This window comes from Schistocerca piceifrons, chromosome 4, assembly GCF_021461385.2.
Source record: "Schistocerca piceifrons isolate TAMUIC-IGC-003096 chromosome 4, iqSchPice1.1, whole genome shotgun sequence".
NCBI classification, from domain to species: domain Eukaryota; kingdom Metazoa; phylum Arthropoda; class Insecta; order Orthoptera; family Acrididae; genus Schistocerca; species Schistocerca piceifrons.
Window position 1 is genome coordinate 674,040,177 of NC_060141.1, and position 22,652 is coordinate 674,062,828.

Consider the following 22,652-nt stretch of genomic DNA (forward strand, 5'->3'; position numbering starts at 1 on the left):
TTAAACGCAAGAGCGCACCAAATGAGCCATGCTACTACACCTGAAGCACCGTTGGGGTTCCCTTTCAGCGGCCTCAGCCGATGTAGGCAATCGGGAATTTCGCTTGACAACGCCCGTGGGCTGGCCCTCAACTTCACGAAATATATCGTTCTCAAGCGGCAACGCAGATATCGCTATAACAGCGGCACGGAGCTCTCCACAGGTTGAATGACGGTGACGAAAAACAAAGTGCGACTTATCCGCAGCTTGCATTCCCCTAAGGACAATAGACACCAACTATGGCAAATCGATCAACAAGGCCCAGGAGGCTGTCTGAACTCTGTCGGCACACTGCTTTAACTCCTCTTTATCCTGCTGCATCTCCAGAATATAACGACACTCAAGCTGTTTCCAAGCTCCGGTGGTCAATCTCTGGTTAATGAAAAGTTCCCTCAATTGCTGCCATGGCTCGGGATAGGAGGCTCCACAACTCACCTCTAGCTAACAGGTACAATACCGACAAAACTACTTGGTGTGGAAAGCGAAAGGCAGCAGCATGGTGTTCAAGGTGAACCAACAACTATAATAAGTCCATCCGTAACTAATTCAAGGTAATACGCCAGAGGAATAGGCGATTTGGCAAGCACTGCTTCTAACATCGCAAAGGATATAACAGCACCACCCCGGGCTGGCTCCCGGTTCCGCCTTGATATAACAAGTCCCGCTAGTCAGTCCTCTTCCTATCCAATTATAAACATTTAAGCGTACACTACAATGCATTACCCAAAGACCCCAATTCGACAGTTAATTTTTTATTATGACCCTCGAAACGCTATCCAATTGGTTAAACGCACTAATTGTGTCCGCACACTGCCCAATTGACTTTCACTTGCCTGAGTGCCTTCCAAACACAAATGGTGTCCTCAAGGCCGCTAACAGCATTAAACAAAAATTCAAAGGCTGTTTCTGTCTCACCCACCACCTCTTGCGTGACGTCAGCCGGCTGAAGAATGGTGGCACGCAATCAGGCCACTAATTCCGGAACACTGCCCTCAATAGGCTGGAGCCTTATCGCCAACTCACAAACAAGGTGGTCCTTCGTCAACAGGCCGATCCGCAGGCACTGCCTGACCACCATTAAAATAAGTCACGTGAAACAATCAACAACCAAAATAATATCGTGCAACAGACAGAAAAAAATTCAAACTAACAGTAACTGGAATGGCAATATCACAATCGTAACCACACACTGCCACCAGGTTAAATCTGGTTTTGCAGGATAGAGCAGATCAGGTTATGATTGTGGAGGGGACAGTTATCAGTTACTGTTAGTTGTTCAAAACACACAGGTATTATTTTCCTAAGTACCACATAATTTCACATTGCCTTAAAATGATCAAAGTAAAACAATACTACTGAAGGCGTAGTTCAGAAAACTTGCAATACCTCCTAGACAGTAGGTCCAAAACCACACCAAAAACGAGATCGACTAAAGGCCTGAACACAAGTTATAAAAATAACTTTAAAGAACACATGCGGTTCAAGGCCTTACATAAAAATTAAATATTTCACAAAAATACTCAGCTGAAGGCCACACACAAGACATTGAGCAAATGAGGGCTTAGGACCTGTATAAAGATGATTTCAGGTAGAAAAAAGATTCAAAGCTTTAGTTTTTAAACAGATCAATCTTCAAATTTTAATTTAAGTCAGCTGAAGACCTTATATTAAAATTGAAGCAGACTAAATTAATAGACGGGTAAAGGCCTCACACAGTACAATAGACTAAAATGAAAATCACAATCTAAAACCAACACAACAGTGGTGCTCAGAAGTGTTCCAAGGGTCGGTGTGAGGAGATAGCTGTAACGTAAGGTGAGGTGAGACAGTTAACCAAGATAATTACTATTAAAAACAGTCTTGATCACAATTTATTTTATAAGGTGACCGGTTTCGACCACTGCTGTGGTCATCTTCAGACCATTGAGTGGAAACCCCTTTCTGTTGGTGATTCTCCAACAGAAAGGGGTTTCCACTCAATGGTCTGAAGATGACCACAGCAGTGGTCGAAACCGGTCACCTTATAAAATAAATTGTGATCAAGACTGTTTTTAATAGTAATTATTTACAATTTTATTGATCACTGCTGTTCCCATAATGCATTCAAAAGTAATGCAGTTAGCCAAGAGTAAAGTTATATAATCAGATGGCAACCCGACCAAGGGAAGGCTGAAGAACCGACAAACAACCTAATCAATTCCCTTCCACCCGACGTACAGTACGACAACGGGAAATATCAACCAAGGACGAAGGAAGATACCAGTTGCAGTAAATCTTCAATATTGGCATCTAAAATCAGCCAAGGCACAATAATCACTCTTAATAAATATATGAACAATCAACTAAAAGGCTGTTGAACCTCACACTGTACCAGACAGCATCACCACGGCGAGGAAATCACACTGCTGGAAAACTACGCTAACGACCAGGGGCAGGTAATTGGGGCGTCAACGGCCACAAGACAGAAAAAGACCGCTGGTGCACTTCACTGATAAGTAACAACCAATTTAATAGTTAAAGACCATACAGGAAGATGGCTGCAAAATTTCACCGAATCCAACACCATACAGCCGGCCGAGGTGGCCGAGCGGTTCTAGACGCTACAGTCTAGAACAGCACGATCACTACGGTCGCAGGTTCGAATCCTGCCTCGGGCATGGATGTGTGTGCTGTCCTTAGGTTACTTAGGTTTAAGTAGTTCTAAGTTCTAGGGGACTGATGACCTGAGATGTTTAGTTCCATAGTGCTCAGAGCCATTGAAACCATTGAAACCAACACCATACATTGCTGCTAGCTGGAACGTCCCAGGAGGCAACAACCGGCAATGAACAAAGATATGCCACAGCAGTTGATTTTTCATTACAGGTTAACTAATCACCCAACACCAGTGTCCAGGATCAGCGGGCAACGAACTTTGTAGCTCTCACAGCTAGTGCCTCACAATCCGACCGTGTGTGCATGCTGCCAGCGGTCCCAGCCTGACAATGCTCCGCGGAGAGTTTTACGTGCTCTGTCCTAATCGACTGACTGCCACATACACACCACCACACGGAAATATAGCAGTCACACCAAAAATGGTATAGTAGTACTAGTATCGATAAGCGCTGCTGCTGCCACTGACGTAGGGAAGTCAGCACCTCGTTATGGTAGTAACTCAAGGAGAAATAAGACGCCACTCGATTGCGACAAAATGCCAAAAAACAAACGGCATGAGCACGAGCTGGCCACAGCCCAACCGTAATTTGTGAATTCGTTGATTCATCAGAGGACTTAACACTGTGTGAGGCATCCAAAGTGAAATTATTCCTGGCTCATTCACATAAATTTATTGTCTGAGTAAGGTAGTTCCTATGCAGCTGCTGTGGCAGAGACAGGTTGTACTGTTCAGGTTGTGACCTTAGCTGTATTCACCACACAGTTGTAACGCTGATACCAGTGAACACAGTAACATCTCCCAAGTTGGCGTGAGTGGTGAATTGCAGCTAAAACAAATATTTCAATATCTTCACTTGTCGCTCGTCTTCGTTTATTACAGCCGCTCCTTCTCAGTCTGCTTGACTCTCGAAAGTGTTACTCAGTACAAAAGAATATAATGGCTGAAGGACAAGAGTCTGTCACGACATAATTCATAGCTGCTTCATTGGTGTCGTATCGACATATGACGAGAATAAGCAGTATGCCACCGTACTCGTTGGATCTGCATGCAGTTTGTTGATTCCGAACTTCCCTGTTTATGGCAGTGGAAGCATACATTCTACAATCTAACCGAACACTACTTGAAACAACGCACCGAGGGAGCTTGATGCTCAGTGACACCAATAAATTTACAACTTGTGACATATCATCATCATCATCATCATCATCATCATTTAAGACTGATTATGCCTTTCAGCGTTCAGTCTGGAGCAAAGCCCCCCTTATAAAATTCCTCCATGATCCCCTATTCAGTGCTAACATTGGTGCCTCTTCTGATGTTAAACCTATTACATCAAAATCATTCTTAACCGAATCCAGGTACCTTCTCCTTGGTCTGCCCCGACTCCTCCTACCCTCTACTGCTGAACCCATGAGTCTCTTGGGTAACCTTGCTTCTCCCATGCGTGTAACATGACCCCACCATCTAAGCCTGTTCGCCCTGACTGCTACATCTATAGAGTTCATTCCCAGTTTTTCTTTGATTTCCTCATTGTGGACACCCTCCTGCCATTGTTCCCATCTACTAGTACCTGCAATCATCCTAGCTACTTTCATATCCGTAACCTCAACCTTATTGATAAGGTAATCTGAATCCACCCAGCTTTCGCTCCCATACAACAAAGTTGGTCGAAAGATTGAACGGTGCACAAATAACTTAGTCTTGGTACTGACTTCCTTCTTGCAGAAGAGAGTAGATCGTAGCTGAGCGCTCACTGCATTAGCTTTGCTACACCTCGCTTCCAGTTCTTTCACTATGTTGCCATCCTGTGAGAATATGCATCCTAAGTACTTGAAACCGTCCACCTGTTCTAACTTTGTTCCTCCTATTTGGCACTCAATCCGTTTATATTTCTTTCCCACTGACATTACTTTCGTTTTGGAGATGCTAATCTTCATACCGTAGTCCTTACATTTCTGATCTAGCTCTGAAATATTACTCTGCAAACTTTCAATCGAATCTGCCATCACAACTAAGTCATCCGCATATGCAAGACTGCTTATTTTGTGTTCACATATCTTAATCTCACCCAGCCAGTCTATTGTTTTCAACATATGATCCATAAATAATATGAACAACAGTGGAGACAGGTTGCAGCCTTGTCTTACCCCTAAAACTACTCTGAACCATGAACTCAGTTTACCGTCAACTCTAACTGCTGCCTGACTATCCATGTAAAGACCTTTAATTGCTTGCAAAAGTTTGCCTCCTATTCCATAATCTCGTAGAACAGACAATAACTTCCTCCTAGGAACCCGGTCATATGCCTTTTCTAGATCTATAAAGCATAGATACAATTCCCTGTTCCACTCGTAACACTTCTCCATTATTTGTCGCAAGCTAAAGATCTGGTCCTGACAACCTCTAAGAGGCCTAAACCCACACTGATTTTCATCCAATTGCTCCTCAACTAATACTCGCACTTTCCTTTCAACAATACCTGAGAAGATTTTACCCACAACGCTGATTAAAGAGATACCTCTGTAGTTGTTACAATCTTTTCTGTTTCCATGTTTAAAGATTGGTGTGATTACTGCTTTTGTCCAGTCTGATGGAACCTGTCCCGACTCCCAGGCCATTTCAATTATCCTGTGTAGCCATTTAAGACCTGACATTCCACTGTACTTGATGAGTTCCGACTTAATTTCATCCACCCCAGCTGCTTTATTGCACTGCAATCTATTGACCATTTTCTCCACTTCCTCAAACGTGATCCTATTTCCATCATCATTCCTATCCCATTCTACCTCGAAATCTGAAACATTACTGATCGTATTTTCACCTACATTGAGCAACTCTTCAAAATATTCCCTCCATCTGCCCAAGGCATCCACAGGATTCACCAGCAGTTTTCCTGACCTGTCCAAAATACTTGTCATTTCCTTCTTACCTCCCTTTCGAAGACTGCTAATTACACTCCAGAATGGTTTTCCAGCAGCTTGACCCAATGTCTCCAACCTGTTTCCAAAGTCTTCCCAAGATTTCTTCTTGGATGCTGCAATTATCTGTTTGGCTTTGTTTCTTTCTTCAACATAACTTTCTCTGTCTACCTGAGTTCTAGTATGTAGCCATTTTTTATACGCCTTCTTTTTCCTTTTACAGGCTGCCTTGACTGTGTCATTCCACCAAGCTGTTTGCTTCCTCCTACTTTTACACACTACTGTTCCAAGACATTCTTTAGCCACTTCTAGTACTGTGTCCCTGTACCTTGTCCATTCCTTTTCCAATGACTGTAATTGACTACATTCAACTAACTGGTACCTTTCTGAGATCGCTGTTATGTACTTGTGCCTGATTTCCTTATCCTGAAGTTTCTCCACTCTTATCCTCCTACATATGGACCTGACCTCCTGCACTTTCGGCCTCGCAATCCCAATTTCACTGCAGATTAAATAATGATCAGTGTCATCAAAGAATCCCCTGAATACACGTGTGTCCCTCACAGCCTTCCTGAATTCCTGATCTGTTATTATATAGTCAATGACAGATCTGGTTCCCCTGCTTTCCCAAGTATACCGGTGAATGTTCTTATGTTTAAAAAAGGACTTGTGACATATCTAAAATAAAATTGAAAGAAATGTGATTTATAATCATTTTTCACAATTGGTTTGAACACATCATCAACGTGACAGTATATACTAACTTTCGATTTAAAACATTACAGATAGTTGCTGGAAAATAAAATTAAAAAATTAAATGAACTACGTTCATAAGACTAAGAAAAATTAACGTCTCTTACCTTTCTTTATCCAAATTACTGTTCCTTTCACTTATCACTTTGTAAGTTAGGGAGAAAAACGACTTATCTCAAACACACTGTATATAAGAGTACCGGGCCTATTTAATAGAACCTGAAGGAGGAGGTAACGTTCGGCATGGGAAGCGCAGATGACGCTGTATGTTATACTAACCAGAGGGTGTTTATTTGTTTCTTGTATGATACTACTGAATTATTTATAGCTTAATACCGGTGGGCGGTATTTAATCCTATTTTCCATAGTATTTCAACATTTAACAGAGCACGCATATGTAATGGCTCTGAGGCACTGTCGGCGGAACTGGTCTACATTGCCAGCAAGAACGTCCTTCCGTTAATTAGCTGTAATCTATGTCTGTAGCGAGACAATATCATATTAATGTGTTATGCAGACAGTCGAAACGTATATGCAAACATTTTAAGTGTCGTTGCTGTATGAATTAATCCTATGAAAAATTGAACTGGAGCGATTTTTAAAATGTGTTACGCCCAGCAGTATTTGAGAGGTACTTTCGCCTACAGTGATAAAATAATCATGCTCATGAATAATTATCGAGCTGTGTAATATTATTGTTAAACTCTCGTAATATTATCAAACTGAACTGTCTCTGAGGCTGATAACCTATCTGGGAGTACGCACCACGTGTTTGCGCTGATGAGCCTACATTTTATGACTAACTACTTGATAGCTTATTTGTCCGTTTTTGGAACTAATTACATCACTTATTCCGCATATCAGGCACCCCACAGTTTGTTGGTAGGTCTGTGGATGTATGTGACTTTAGATGTCTATGCACATGTCATGTATAGGTTAGGGTAGGTTAGGTTAGCCTGTTACACGTGGCGCCGCCGCCGCTCATGAAACCTTCCGATCAATTTTGCATTTCACAGAAGTGCCCGGATACTTTTTATCAGAAAGTATAATACGTTATTGAGTACATTAGTTCAGAATATTTTACGACCTAGGCCCTAAATGTAGTCTGTACACTCAAGAAGCGAAACATCAGGACTACTGCCCATCGCGACGCAAGATGCCACCTAGCGGGCACGTGACGCGGTAACAAAAGATGTAAGGGTGACGGTGGAAATCGACTTCGAGTTATAGACTCCAGTGTCCAACATCACTATCCTCTGAGGTAGTAACACGATAAACAAAATTATAACCATCGTATATAAGTAATTTCGACTTCGCCTGAGCACTGTCCGAGCATGCCACCGATCTAAATTAGCCTCAGTCGTAGGATATGGCGCGAGAGTTTAAACTCAGAAATTGCATCTTGTTAATTCAGCTTCATTAGTAAAAAGAGTCCAGCGAAGAGTGCTATTAAGATTAACGGACACCTAATGCACTATTCCAAATGATACATTTTAGTAACTCAAGCTAACTGGATTTTGGAATTTAGATAAAGGAAAGAATATTTTTGGTTAAAGAACGGCCACAAATGGAATTACTAAGGATATTTGAAACTGAGGCCAGTACAAGAAAGTTAACAGAAGGTCGCATACTGCCACTATGACTCTATGAATGGGGCTCTTCAGGCACCGGAATGAGAACATGTGAATGTCTCAATAAAATCAGGGAGAAACAAAAGATTTCTTCAACCGTCGAGTGGACTGATACGCTACCTGACTGGTCCTGGCCTGTATGCAACGTACCTGGGCAAAATAAAAAAGCAAATGAATAGTAGTAGCGCCTGTGGCAATGTGGACACTCCAGTGCAGGCATCGTTGGACAGCGCCATCTACGAACATGCAGCGGGAAAAACATCAGTCGTGAGTTGCAGCAGTGGTAGACGTTTACTCGTATACAAAGTCCTAGCACCACAGAAGGTGAAACTTCCTGGCAGATTAAAACTGTGTGCCGGACCGAGATTCGAACTCAGGACCTTTGCCTTTCGCGGGTTAGTGCTCTGCCATCTTTTCTTTTTCTTTGTTTTTCTGTTGATGTTCTGTATTGTTCGTGGAATTTGTTCGAGGCGGATGTCCGATGACATCCGTTCAGGTTCTTCGTTTATTCATTCACTCAGTTTTTGTAGTTTTTTTTTTTATTACAGAGGGTGGCTAACCGTCTGACCGAACACGCTGAGCTACCGTGCCGGCATCCTTCTGAGCTACCCAAGCACGACTCACGCCCCGTCCTCACAGCTTCACTTCGCCAGTACCTCGTCTCCTACCTTACAAACCTCATTCTGGAACACATACGATATTTACTATTCTCCCGCAGTATATAAGTGTTACAGATACACTCGAGTACATTTGACCAATGACGTGAGAAACAGAAGAATTATTAGTTTCTCTTGTTTTTAGGGTTATATATCTCAAACGGTAAAAACAGGACCCTTATGGAATGACCTTGTTGCCCTCTCTGTCGGACAGTAAGAGACCACTTTTTCTCAGGAGCGGCGTGAAATTTATGATACATACTAAGGTCTACGGTCCCATCTCTGTCAATGCAGTCAAAAGACACGGCCATTTACGTCAAAAATTTCGATACCCGCAAAGTCACTCATCAAAGCCTACAGGGTACTCTCCGTTGAGTTACAATCACGAAACCCAACAAGAAGCGAGGTTTCACAGTACAATAAAGGAAAAAAATCCGAAACTTGTTGATTTGTAATTATATCGCGCAGAAATATTTTTTTGCCACGAGCCCAGACCAGCATGAACGAAAGAGTCAGTTTGCTGCATCTTGGACTATTCTGTAAGCGCCGTATCCAGGAAACCAAGGAAGATTTCACAAGGCATTCAACGACACAGCAGTGTGCTGCCATTCAGGCTAGATCAGATACTGTGCACAGGGAGAGAAGACAACTGAAGTCACCGACCATTGGATGAAGCAGTTTTCCTCAAATCTACATTGTGTTGATGCAAGCGACCAAGGAAGTCTGAATTCTAAGACGTTAGGGTGGAACATGTTCAATCTGTATATTGAGCAAGCAGTAGAGGAAACCAAAGAAAAATTAGGAGTAGGTATTAAAATCCATGGAGAAGAAATAAAAACTTTGAGGTTCGCCGATGACATTGTAATTCCGTCAGACACACCAAAGGACTTGGAAGAGCAGTTGAACGAAATGGACAGTGTCTTGAAAGGAGGATATAAGATGATCATCAACAACAGCAAAACGAGGATAGTGGAATGTAGTCGAATTAAGTCGGGTGATGCTGAGGGAATTAGATTAGGAAATGAGACACTTAAAGTAGTAAAGGAGTTTTGCTATTTGGGGAGCAAAATAACTGATGATGGTCGAAGTAGAGAGGATATAAAATGTAGACTGGCAATGGCAAGGAAAGCGTTTCTGAAGAATAGAAATTAGTTAACATCGAGTATACATTTAAGTGTCAGGAAGTCGTTTCTGAAAGTATATGTATGGAGTGTAGTCATGTGTGGAAGTGAAACATGAACGATAAATTGTTTGGACAAGAAGAGAATAGAAGCTTTCGAAATGTGGTGCTACAGAAGAATGCTGAAGATTAGATGGGTAGATCACATAACTAATGAGGAGGTAATGAAAGGATTGGGGAGAAGAAGTGTTTGTGGCACAACTTGATTAGAAGAAGGGATCGGTTGGTAGGTCATGTTCTGAGGCATCAAGGAATTACCAATTTAGTATTGGAGGGCAGCGTGGAGGGTAAAAATCGTAGAGGGAGACCAAGAGATGAATACACTAAGCAGATTCAGAGGGATGTAGGCTGCAGTACGTACTGGGAGATGAAGAAGCTTGCACAGGATAGAGTAGCATGGAGAGCTGCATCAAACCAGTCTCAGGACTGAAGACCACAACAACAACAACAGGGTGGAACATGGATTCGTTCGTAAAGTGGGAACGAAACTGACTCGACCCCAAGTCCAAGGAATCCAGCAGACAGTACAGTTGACCGGAGCGATACGAGGACGGATCCTGCAACGGAAATAAATATGAACGGTTTAGATGCACTCCAAGAAATGAGCGTAAATAAAACATTAGCACTAGAGTAGCATTAATAGTGGGTAATTCATTGATTTTTTATGTCTAATTTTTAGTGGTAGTGAATAATTAAATAGGCACAATATTTTCTGTAGAATTAATTTTTTTTAAACTATTTGTGAGTACCAGAAACAAACAATTAATCCATCCATTTATTGCTATCGACAAAAATATGACTATATGGACTATGTTAGCTTTTTAGATAACAGGTTGTTATGTGGAGAACAAGTAAGTAAATGTAATTAGTACGATCTGTGGTTTCGGCTCTTGAGAATGCATGGGCTGCAATTACTTCACTGACATCGCACTGAAAGTGTCCACAGCAGAGTTAAAAGCGTCATAAAGGCTTGAACGTAACACTGTTATACCAGTATGTCCCGATACATTCAGTCAAATAGTGCATCAGCGTCAGAGGTATTTGGTGCGATCGTAATCACTTTAGTATGCGCAGTACGAATGCAGCCAAATGACTGCAGAGCGTAGGTCATGGTACTCATCTACACAGCTTTGCAGCGCTCCGAAGTTTCAATCGAATTCTAGGCTCTGTGTTTGTCTGTAGCACCGCCAGCACTGTAGATGTTTGGCGAAGTTCGACAACAGTACAGATAGCTTCCTTCAGTGTTTAGGATTTTTTGTTAAAATTTATAAAAGAAAAATTTCCGTATCCCAACTTTTAGTGCTTTCAAACAGTTTCAGTAAGTTATTTTGTATATTCTCATTTGTAGAGAGAGAGTAATATTTCATCTTTCGCTTCATTCCCAGATACACACCGTGAAACCAATGCTCTTATTAGTTTATTTTATAGCTTGCCTTTCTACATGCACTATGTGATCAAAAGTATTCCGACACCTGGCTGAAAATGATTTACAAGTTCGAGGTGCCCTCTATAGGCAACGCAGGAATTCAATATGATTTTGGCACACCCTTAGCCTAGATGACTGCAGGTATACTCTCAGTCAGGTGCTGGAAGTTCTCTTGGGGAATGGCAGCCAATTCTTCGCGAAGTCCTGCACTGAGGAAAGGTATTGATGTCGGTCAGTGAGGCCTGGCACGATGTCGGCGTTCCAAAACATCCCAACGGTGTCTCTAGCATTCAGGTCAGGACTCTGTGCAGTCCAGTCCAATACAGGGATGTTATTCTTGTGTAAACACTCTGCCACAGGCCGTGCATTATTAACAGGTCCTCGATTGTGATGAAAGATGCAATCGCCATCCCCAAATCGCTCTTTAACAGTTCGAAGCAAGAAGGTGCTCAAAACGTCAATGTAGGCCTGTGCTGTGACAGTGCCACGCAAAACAACAAGGAGTACCAGTCCCCTCCATGGAAAACACGACCACACAATAACACCACCGCCTCCGAATTTTAATGTTGTCACTACACACGCTGGCAGATGACGTTCACCGGGCATTCGTCATACCCGCACCCTGCCTTCAGATCGCCACATTGTGTACCGTGATTCGTGACTCCACACAACGTTTTTCCACTGTTCAGTAGTCCAATGTTTACGCGCTTTACACCAAACAAGGCATCGTTTGGCATTTACCGGCGTGCTGTGTGGCTTATGAGCAGCCGTTCGGCCATGATATCCAAGTTTTCTCACCTCCCGCCAAACTCTTATGGTACTTGCCGTGGATCCTGATGCAGTCTGGAATTAGTGTGTGATGGTCTGGGTAGATGTCTTCCTATTACACATTACGACTCTCTTCAACTGTCGGCGGCCTCTGTCAGTCAACAGACGAGGTCGGCCAGTACGCTCTTTGTCTGTACGTGTCCCTTTACGTTTCCACTTCACTATCACATGGGAAACAGTGGACCTAGGGATGTTTAGGAGAATGGAAATCTCGCGTACAAACGTATGACACAAGTGACACCCAATCACCTGACCACGTTCGAAGTCCGTGAATTCCACGGAGTGCTCCATTCTGCTCTCTCACGGTGTCTACTGACTACTGAGGTCGCTGACATGGAGAACCTGGCAGTACGTGGTAGCACAATGCACCTAATATGAAAAACGTATGATTTTGGGACTGTCCGGATACCTTTGATCACACAGTGTATAAGCGTAAAGTGCGATTTTTGTGCTTCAGCCTACGGATTTAAACGGCATGTCTCCTAATAAAATGTTTTCGGACAATACGCATGTTTGTATATTTTAAAGTAAATCAGAAGCGAAGAAACCGCACAAATTAAGGAACAAGAGTAGCTATGAAAGGCACTCATGATTTGAGGATGGGATAAGACAATCGCTATCGATCAAACAAGACGCATAGAAGAAGAGAGTTTTAGGAGGTGCCTGGTTGGCGTGAAGTGCAGTGCTGACCACTGGAATCCACCAGTGTATGACCAAAGTAATGTAAGGCTCACATACACACACGATAAAAAGAAGTGTGCTAATACTTCAGTCGGTTGATAATGAATGTAGGCCATTTACCGAATAAGCGTATGCGACATTCCCTGCTCGCGCGAAAAAAATAGCGTTGGGATGCGCGGAATTCCGATTACCATTAGGATCGCCGGACATAAACGACAATGCCGCCAGCAACAGCCGCGTGAAACGATCATGGCGTGGCAGCAGAGGAGCGACGCAGAATGCAAATTCGTGTTTCATTACATGCTGGTGTTTCCTGAGGAAACATAAAAACAAAACCGTATAATCAGAAAAACGCCAGTTATTCTTGGACACAGTTTCAACTCATTTTATAGTCATCATTTTTTGTTGTGACTTAGTGACGTCTACTTAGGAATATGCGTAGCCAAACTTTCCATCTGAACACAATTGGTGAATTATACAGCGTGGTAATCTGGCCTATGCAACTGAGATGTACTAGTATCACCAAGAATTTTCTGTTCGTGGATTTAATGTAAAGTATAGCAACAATTCAATTGCTTGGTATCGGTTGTACACAAGTACGCCTCCTATCATTAGACTTCTTAGCAGTTATCCGAGGTGATCGAAAGAAGTAATTAGACGGTAATAATGCGAGTGATATGGCAACGCTGTGTTGTTCTACTTGAGGAGCCTGGAGTTTTCATTCGTTCCAGATGCTCAGTCCGAGTTTCAGCTCCTTACAGCCAAGCTGTGTTTTTGTTGCGTGTTATGGAAATGGAACAGAGCAATTTAGAGTAAGATGCACTCACGTTTTGTTTTAAACTTCGGGTATCCTTGAGTGCGACGTTTGGAATTGGGAACACTCCTTATCTAGAGAAGAAGTTTTCCGCTGGCACAAATCATTTTAGGAAGATCGAGAACTCGTTGAAGAAGAACCTTGCTCAGGGAGATATTCAGCTTCAAAAATCAACTAATTGTCAAATGTGTCCGTGCTTTTGTGAGATCAGACCAACGGTTAACAATACGAATGATGAGTTACATGTTACACATTTCACCGAACATAAATTTTTGAGCAAAGTTTTGCACATGCGAAAGGTTTGTGCCAAAGTGGTGAAGAAAAACCTCATTGAGAAGGACATGTCGAATAAACAGGTGCGTTGATCTTTCTCAGAAGATTTCCACTGATCATGAATGGTTCACAAGCGTTGAATCCTGAATCTTCGAGTACAATCCTCAGACGAAGCGGCAAAGCGACAGGAGTGGCACACTGCGACACCTCCTCTACTGGAAAAAGCTCGAGTGAGAAAATAGAAGATCAAGACAATTTTGGTTTGCTTTTTCGGCAGTAGGGCTATCGTGCACAAAGAACGTGTTTCTCCGGGACAAAGTGTTAACTAAATGTTTTACGAAGACGTCTTCGAAAGGCTCAGAGAGAGAATGGATCAAGTGAGACCTGTCTCTGCAGACAAGTGGATGGTGCATCATGACAACGCCTAGTTTTACACAGCCTGTTCCATCGCGGGATTTTTGACCTCAAAAAGCATTTTGTGATTCCACAGACATCTCCCCCCCCCCCGCCCTCCCCCCTATTCACCTGACCTGATTCCTTGTCGCTTTTTTCTTTATCCGAAACTGAGAAAGTCTTAAAAGGGTGTCATTTTGGGACTCAGGAGAACATCCAAACGAAAGTGAGTGACATGATAAATGCCCCACCAGTCCTACTGTGGCTAGTTTCTCTCGGTTTTTCCTTCAATAGCTCATTTATACTTAATGTCTAATGAAATAAGAATTTAGTATTACATTCAGGGTATTCCACAGCTGAAAGTCTAAGTTGCAGCGATATCAGGTTATGAGAGAGGTTACGGAACTGTTAAACATTTTTCATATGTTATTTACCATACATACATAAAATATAGTATTTTTTATCTTCTTCCTTCTCAGTAACGAAATGGCCAAAAAATTCACCCGTGCAACCAAATGTTAGTGAAGGGGTCGCGAATCTCATACCTGAGGGGGTAGGCGTGTTCAAACCTAGAAATATTCTTGTTCTCTCTGATATTTACGACACTAGTAGCACAAACTGCTATAGCTTCATTCCAAAAAGCGCAGTAGATACCGATATCTCTATGGTCAATGAAATTATTCCTGAAGAGCATACGTTGTTTGGTGGTCAATACCTTGAAATTAATCTGGGTGAAAAAAGAACTGTGGTGTCTCAAAAGGTGTCGATAATACATGATGTGAATATCGTACCAAAATCTCCGTCAGCGTAAATTCCGGCGTCCCGTACATATAACTTCATTTTAGGTTGCACAAAGCTACACCATAAATCCATCGTCTTATGCTCTGGTTACTACAGCATCTGTATGTATACAGTGGGTCAAAGGTAAAAAAAGCATGCAGATGTATCCTTGAAAACGGAAACCTGAGCATCAAGAGACTGACGCATCGTGTCCAAAAATAAATTGTATTTATTTGTGGGTGTGGCCTAAGATTAGAGAGACATGAGTCTGAATTACTGCTGACATTGTTGCTTCATATACGATGAAAGATGTTAACGAAGTTGTAAGTACATTCAGAAATAATCGGTCCAACCGTACCAACTCGTATCTGAGCGAAAAGGTAGAAAGGAGTGAGGTAAGTCCTTCAACAAGTGATATAGCACACCTGTTCAGAGAGAAAAAGTGTGGCGAATTTAGGGGTAAGGTAAAACTGGGCCAAGAATTTCTGATGGAAATGTGGAGCAGGACATATGAGAAATAGTATGTACCAACATCTGAATCCGAAGCGTAGACGAACTGTGGTAAGATTATTTTATATTATTTTTTGTTCAATAGTGAATGATCGGGCTCTGACAGAAGACGTAAATCTCTTGCAATATGAATGCTTAGTTTTGTGACGGAAGACATAAATTACTTGCGTCAGGAATCGTTTGAAAGATTTCAAATGATACATTTTATGCATAACCCTCCTACTGACTTGATCGCATTGGATGTAAAGGGTGTACATAAAGTCCGGGAACACTTTCAAGCCGGCCGTAGTGGCCGTGCGGTTCTAGGCGCTACAGTCTGGAGCCGAGCGACCGATACGGTCACAGGTTCGAATCCTGCCTCAGGCATGGATGTGTGTGATGTCCTTAGAGTTAGTTAGGTTTAAGTAGTTCTAAGTTCTAGGGGACTGATGACCTCAGAAGTTAAGTCCCATAGTGCTCAGAGCCATTTGAACCATTTTTGCGAACACTTTCAATTATTTATTGCACAAGAACTAAACTTTTATTTTAATTTTTTTTTATTTTTTTTTACAAACATTCGATATGCGGACTATGTGACCCGGCAGACGTCAATGCGCTAAACGAACTCTTGCCATTCCCGTCGCAGCATAGCATCGTCGACTGTTGCAGTCGTTTCCCGTACTCTATCCCGGAGGTCTGCTACATCACGTGGTAGAGGCGGTAGATACACCAGATCTTCAGTGTGTCCCACAGAAAAAAGTCACATCGGGTGATCGAGGAGGCCATTTCATGAAACAGCTGGCCCATCTGTAGCACGGCGATCCATCAGTGCGGCAGCTCCGTGTTCAGATACCCATGAACCTCACGATGAAAATGGGGTGGAGCCCCATCTTGCTGAAAGATGAACGGAGAGTTTGATTGCATTTGAAGCATCAGCCATTGCTGCAACATGTCCGAGTAGGAATATCCAGTGACTGTGCTCTCGGTGAAGAAGAATAGCCCCTAGAGTTTTCAACGGGACAAGGCACAAAAAACATTTACCTTTGGGGAATCACGCTGAAATTCAATGCATTCGTGTGGATCCTTTGTACCCCAGATTCGACAATTATGCCTATTCACGTTCCCATTAGTGTGAAAAGTGACGTCGTCGCTAAAAATTAAGCGATTAGCAATGCCATCCCCATCCTCATTCAATTATTGCAACTGCGTACAAAACTCAAAACGCTTGTCTTTGTCGTCGTCATTGAGCTTCTGCACTATCTCCAGTTTCAATGGTTAGCTTCTGTCGCAGGACTTTCCACATTGTCATTGGAGCCATTTCGAGTTCACGGGATGCACGACGCAGCCATTTCTTTGGGATCCTTAGGAATATCTTTCGTATGCGCTCCATTCACTTCACTCACACCGGGACGTCCGCTTCTCTTTGGCGGGCACGAGCAATCCGTCGTAACCAATTTGTTGTGCCAGTGGTAGATGGCCTTCGTTATTGGTGGCTTCTTACCGCACTTGGCTCCAAACATCCATTGAACAGCTGTAGCACAATTGTTTTTGTCTAACTCGAAGACACAGAAAGCTCGCTCCGCAATTGAACTCGCCATGTTTGCGACTCGCACTTACCATCGCAAATTACCAAACACGCTGTGGAGGTATACATGAAAAAAAAACTTTTATAGTTTCTCTTCAAAATGACATTTGTATGATATCTGTACAATGTTTGTTTCTTGAGCAATAAAAAATTGAATGTGTTCCTGAGCTTTACGTACTCCGTGTATTTACAGCAGTTTAGCGGTTTCGACTATTTTGAATCATCATGATGACTAAAAGATCCAGAAAAGACCATTAAAATCGAATGCAAGTATTAAATAAAAGAAGGATAAAAATATTTCCAGTGTCCTGTTAGAAAAGTAAAACTTTGAAGAGTTATCTAACAGCCGTCATGATCATTTGCAATCAACTAGGGTGCTCGATCATAAGGTTTCAGAAGTATTTTGTAAATATGGCGCCAAGTATTTATAAGAAAGCCTTTCATATGATGGTTGTTCATTATGGTATCTATGTTTCTAAACTTATATTCCTCACAAGCGGCTTCAAATCAAATAGCGTACCTGTGGAGTATCGTCTCAGTTGTGCGACTAGATTCGTGATTTCCTATATGAAGATCACATTTCATAGTACTGGACTGGAAGCCACCGTGTGAGACAGATGTGGCATCTATCGTTTTTCCTATGGATGCAGGTCCGAATCTAAGTCTAGGGGACTGATGACCTCGGATGTTAACTCCCATAGTGCTTAGAGCCATTTGAACCTGCTGTCCCAAGCCTATGTAAACAATTTACGTGACAATCGGATCAGACGTCTTAGAGTATATGTTTGATAGTTTCGAGGTTGTTGTTATGTTTGTCTGGGAACATGTTGTTGGGGCAGTTTCATTTTGTTTATCTTGAGCTATTGGAGTGTGGAGGCCCCAGTCTTCACCCGACCATTCTGAGTTACGTTTCTCGTATGCAGCTTAAAGTTCTCGAAGCAGGTGCCAGAACGCTTCCCAATACGAGGCCATCGCCGACCACCTGCCACATCCTTGTCAAACTAGACCTGTAAGTATATAGGCCTAAATTTACATATATATCAGGTATTTAATATTTGTTGTTCTTAAGAAATGTCTAATATCGATGTAAAAGTATATATATATATATTAGTCGGTTCTTTTGTAGTACTACAAAATATATATTTTTGCTACCAGCAAAAGAACAAACGAACCGACTAAGAATTGCTTACTTTTACTACAAGTTACAAACATACTTTTAAACTGATACATTCCTGTACCTATGACAGACTCTGGACTATATAGTCTCTGACAGAAACCTGTCGCTCATTAAAGAACAAATGAAGCAGCAACTTATGTTATTGGATGATGTCGTTTCTACAACTAATCAGTATGATTTGATCTCACCTTCAGATGTTGCAGCTTGGCATCATATTATGGAGCAATTTTACAGCAGCATGTCACCATCCAAAAGGCCTACACGTTGCTTTTTGACAGGGAGGCCACCGCCAGAAATCCGCTGGTGGCGGGGCGAGCGGCTGCTGGAGTCCAGGGAGCTTCCAGCGGGGCCGCGCATCCGCGAGAGGCTGCTGCTGCTGCCGCGCCTCTCCAGGGCCGACCTGCACGCCACGCTCACCTGCCAGGCCGTCAACAGCAACCTCACACTCCCCGCCGAGGCCAGAGTTTCGCTGGACATTAACTGTGAGTCTCTCCGTCGCCCACTGGTGCCACATGTACACTAATGTGACAGTATCTAAACAGGTTTATCAAAACCCAAGGGCGAAAGTAGCTTCCGCATGGTGTGTGGTTGCTAAATACCCTGTGTTTATAATGGAAGTGCAGCTACGCACGGAGGTCCATTGTGGGCTGCGATTATCGTACGAGAGCGGTTTTCCACATCCTACTAGGTGAATACAGGGCTGGTCCCCACGTCCCGCCTCAGTTACACGACTCGCCGACATTTGAAACACATTCGCGCTATTTCACGATCTGCACTAGACGTAGACAGCTGGGGTACATTAATACCGTCCCGGGGGGTACGTGGTGGCCGCAGGAAGAGCATCTTGTCACCCCCTTAACATTAACATGCCAAATCCGGTTAATCATGGACGACCCTGCGTCACCGCGGGACAAGGCGCAAGCAATAGATAGTATCTACCAAGTTTAGCGGCCGTACTATAACTATAAGCCGGCCGAGGTGGCCGCTACGGTCGCAAGTTCGAATCCTGCCTCGGACATGGGTGTGTGTGATGTCCTTAGGTTAGTTAGGTTTAAGTAGTTCTAAGTTCTAGGGGTCTGATGACCTCAGAAGTTAAGTCCCATAGTGCTCAGAGTTATTTGAACCATTTTTTTACTATAACTATAGCACGCACTGAACCACTGGGAGCAGGTGCGCTACAACCACCCAGTACCATAAATCGACGATACTGGGCCACACATAGGAAGAACTACGACAGTGTAGTGCAGGAAATAACTGAAGGAAATACACAAATAGATGATCAGAAAGGGAGCTTTCATTCAAATAAAATAACATTGAAGTCATAGCGATTTATGATGGTCGTACGGACATTCCTGTAGACAGCACATTGTCTGATCACGATGAACGTCAATGCTTGCCCTCCAACATGCTACCATGATGGTTACAGAGGTGATAAGTTCTGTTTGTGAGGTGCACCATTCCTGTTCCTCAAGCAACGCGGCTGATTGTCGATAGTGCACGTGGCTGTGCTAGAATACGTCTCCCCAAAGCATACCATATGTGATCAATGCGATCTTGAGTCGGGGGACTGGCAGGTAAGGTCCATTCGCTAAACATCCTCTCCTCCCAAAACCTCCTCCAGCTGTTCATTCGACGCAGTCACTCAGCGGTGTTCGTCAAAATGAAGTCAGGGCCAAATGCACCGGTGGCAAAACACACATGTGGAAGATATACGATGTCATAATAACGTTGACGGTCCAGTGTACAGTATTCAAAGATTTGGAAGTCAGTTACATGTGCATTGTAACAGCTGGACCATCAAAACGTTAATGTTCGACAATCCTGAACGTACGCTGAAATGGTGGGAGGGGAATACGCAGTGCACCCAGAAATATTGTCAAACATAGTCGTTTCGGACGACCAGTTGTTGGCCGACCAGGTGTTGTGGTAGGAGGAGGCACTCATGTAACATTCCCTAAGCGCAAAACGACGTAGCAGTGACTTCATGTACGAAATGTAGGAAGTAATGTAGGAAGTATTTTGGGGTATATTACTGTAGAAGCTCATTCTAGAACGTGGTACAAATTGAAAGAAAAGTTAGTGTAGCTATGACCATATGCGTGAAGGCTGATTTGAAAACGTAGTGATTCAGGAGGGACAGAGATTAAGAACTGTTCTTGCCATGCTGAGACAGGCATTCTTCCTGTATCACATTCCTGTGAAATACACTACACACTATCATTTGTCAGCGACTGTGCCCCATCTCCTAGAACCCTTCGTCGACGGGATGTTAAATCATGAATTACGGCTCCGTCCTCGGCCCACGAGTGGCCTATAGTGACCATCCGACCGCCGTGTCATCCTCAGTGGAGGATGCGGGTAGGAGGGGCATGGGGTCAGCACACCGCTCTCCTGGTCGTAGTATGGTGTTCTTGACCGAAGCCGCTACAGTTCGGCCGAGTAGCTCCTCAATTGGCGTCACGAGGGTGAATGCATCCCGAAAAATGGCAACAGCGCATGGCGGCCCTGATGGGCTTGAATTACGGCTATAGTTTAGAAAAACAGAATGAAAAAGAATGGTTTGCCTTTCCATCAACTGAAGCATAAAAAAGACTTAAAACATATATTAGTGGGAGTGAATGAGAACTTGATCCTCACTACGACCGATCCACTTCTGCTAGGCCTTGACGATAGGACATTGTCGAGTAGCGCTAACGAAAACTATGAAAACTGAAATCAGTTATCCCTTTTCCTACGAATAATAGACCCTAGCGTTATTCAGGTTCATTTGTTCCCTTGTAAATAAAGTAATCGGTGAATGTTCTTAGGCAATTTTACTTCTCATTACCGTGCATACCTTCCACTTATATTAAATCCTGTGTACTTTACTAGATTAACCAATATGAATCCATATTGTGCATTTTCAACTTCTCGCGGCGTAATGAATAATCCATTAAATTTCGGGCATGCAGCCCCGCAAATAATATTTCCTCCGCTGGTATTTCGGCCGCGTATCGTCCGGCCATCCTCAGAGTGAGTCACAAGGTTGACGACAAGACGCCAAACGCGGCCTTATATGCTCCACCGCGGCGGTACTGCGCATGCGGGTCACAGATGCTGGTTGGCGGCAGAGAGATACGTTTACACATGTGCCACCTGTGGCGAAGGCGTACAGACATTCGATTCGCTTATCAATGTATGATCGGCGGCGGTGAGACCATGACGACTTCTCTGCAGTTTAATTACCCCAAGAGCCGGATTCCACGCTTTGTCCAAATTAAAACCATTATCTCTATTTATTAAATTATTGGGTAATCTAATCTCTATAGCTTCCCTGAAAACAGATTCCCATAAAGAGGAGGTGGATGTTAAAATCTTCACATCACTGTAATTCATGGAATGCCCTGAATCAATGCAATGTTCGGCCACAGCTGACTTGCCTGGCTGTAATAAATCGAAGATACGCACTCTTATTACAGTAAGTATGAAATTGAAAAATAATCCAATGCTACTCGGAACTGAACTCTCGAACTCAGATATTCTGACAGAAAACGCAACCGAATTCACTAAATGTACGGCACATTCACTGAAGGATGTTGTTCATGGTGTCTGATCTGAAGACTGGAAATTCTGAGGTAGATGAAAACACTACACTTTATCTTCTAAACATCTGTAAGTGGTACAAACTCAGAAACTGGTTTCTTAATTTGTAGCAGTGGGTACGTAATTTACACCGCTCTTATAAACTATGTACTTGAGCTTAAGGTATGAACTAACTGAACTTTAAGGAAATGTTCCATACTTTAGTTCTTATACCATTATTTGCAGGTATCGCAATTTAACTTTTTCTCTCGTTTCGACACCCCTACACAGTTTTCATGAAGTCACATTTCTCCTTTTATGCATCTCATCATTTCTTCCATTTGATCTTCTTCCCACAACAGTCTACACGCTTCTTCTGTTTTAGGAATGGATGACTGTTGCAGCTTCCTCACAGTCCCAAAACATTTCCTTTTGCCAGGTGGAGCTTTAATTGTACACTTTTCTCATCGGTTATCTCTTTTCTGTGTTATAATGGATTGCTCCTCAGATGACAGATTCCTTGGCTAGGCCTTGGAAGTTTTGTTTCGGCGATTTTTCTTCTATGGATACCTTCAGCCCACATTTTGCTTGCCACAGCTTCCTCCACGGTATTGAAATTATGGGGCAATCCATTTCCTGGAGCAATGTCGAACCCAGCTTTTCTTACGTCAGACATGCTTAAGGTAAACAACATGCCTTCAAATGTAAGAAATGCTCTTCCCTTTCGGTTTCAATTTCGGTGGAAAAAAGATCGTAAAGCCAAAAGTTCTTATACACCATTTCGATTTATCTTTTTTTTTATTTTCAGCGTG

At 42.8% G+C, this 22,652-nt stretch overlaps 1 protein-coding gene across 1 annotated transcript in view; it reads left to right on the forward strand.

Annotated features, from left to right (window-relative positions):
* Window positions 1-22,652, forward strand: part of LOC124795454 (hemicentin-2-like) — a 403,018-nt gene that overhangs the window by 309,876 nt on the left and 70,490 nt on the right. Inside the window, exon 5 of the mRNA XM_047259480.1 lies at window positions 18,558-18,761. Within this exon, the coding sequence (XP_047115436.1) occupies window positions 18,558-18,761 (204 nt within the window). The remainder of the gene's footprint in view (window positions 1-18,557; window positions 18,762-22,652) is intronic.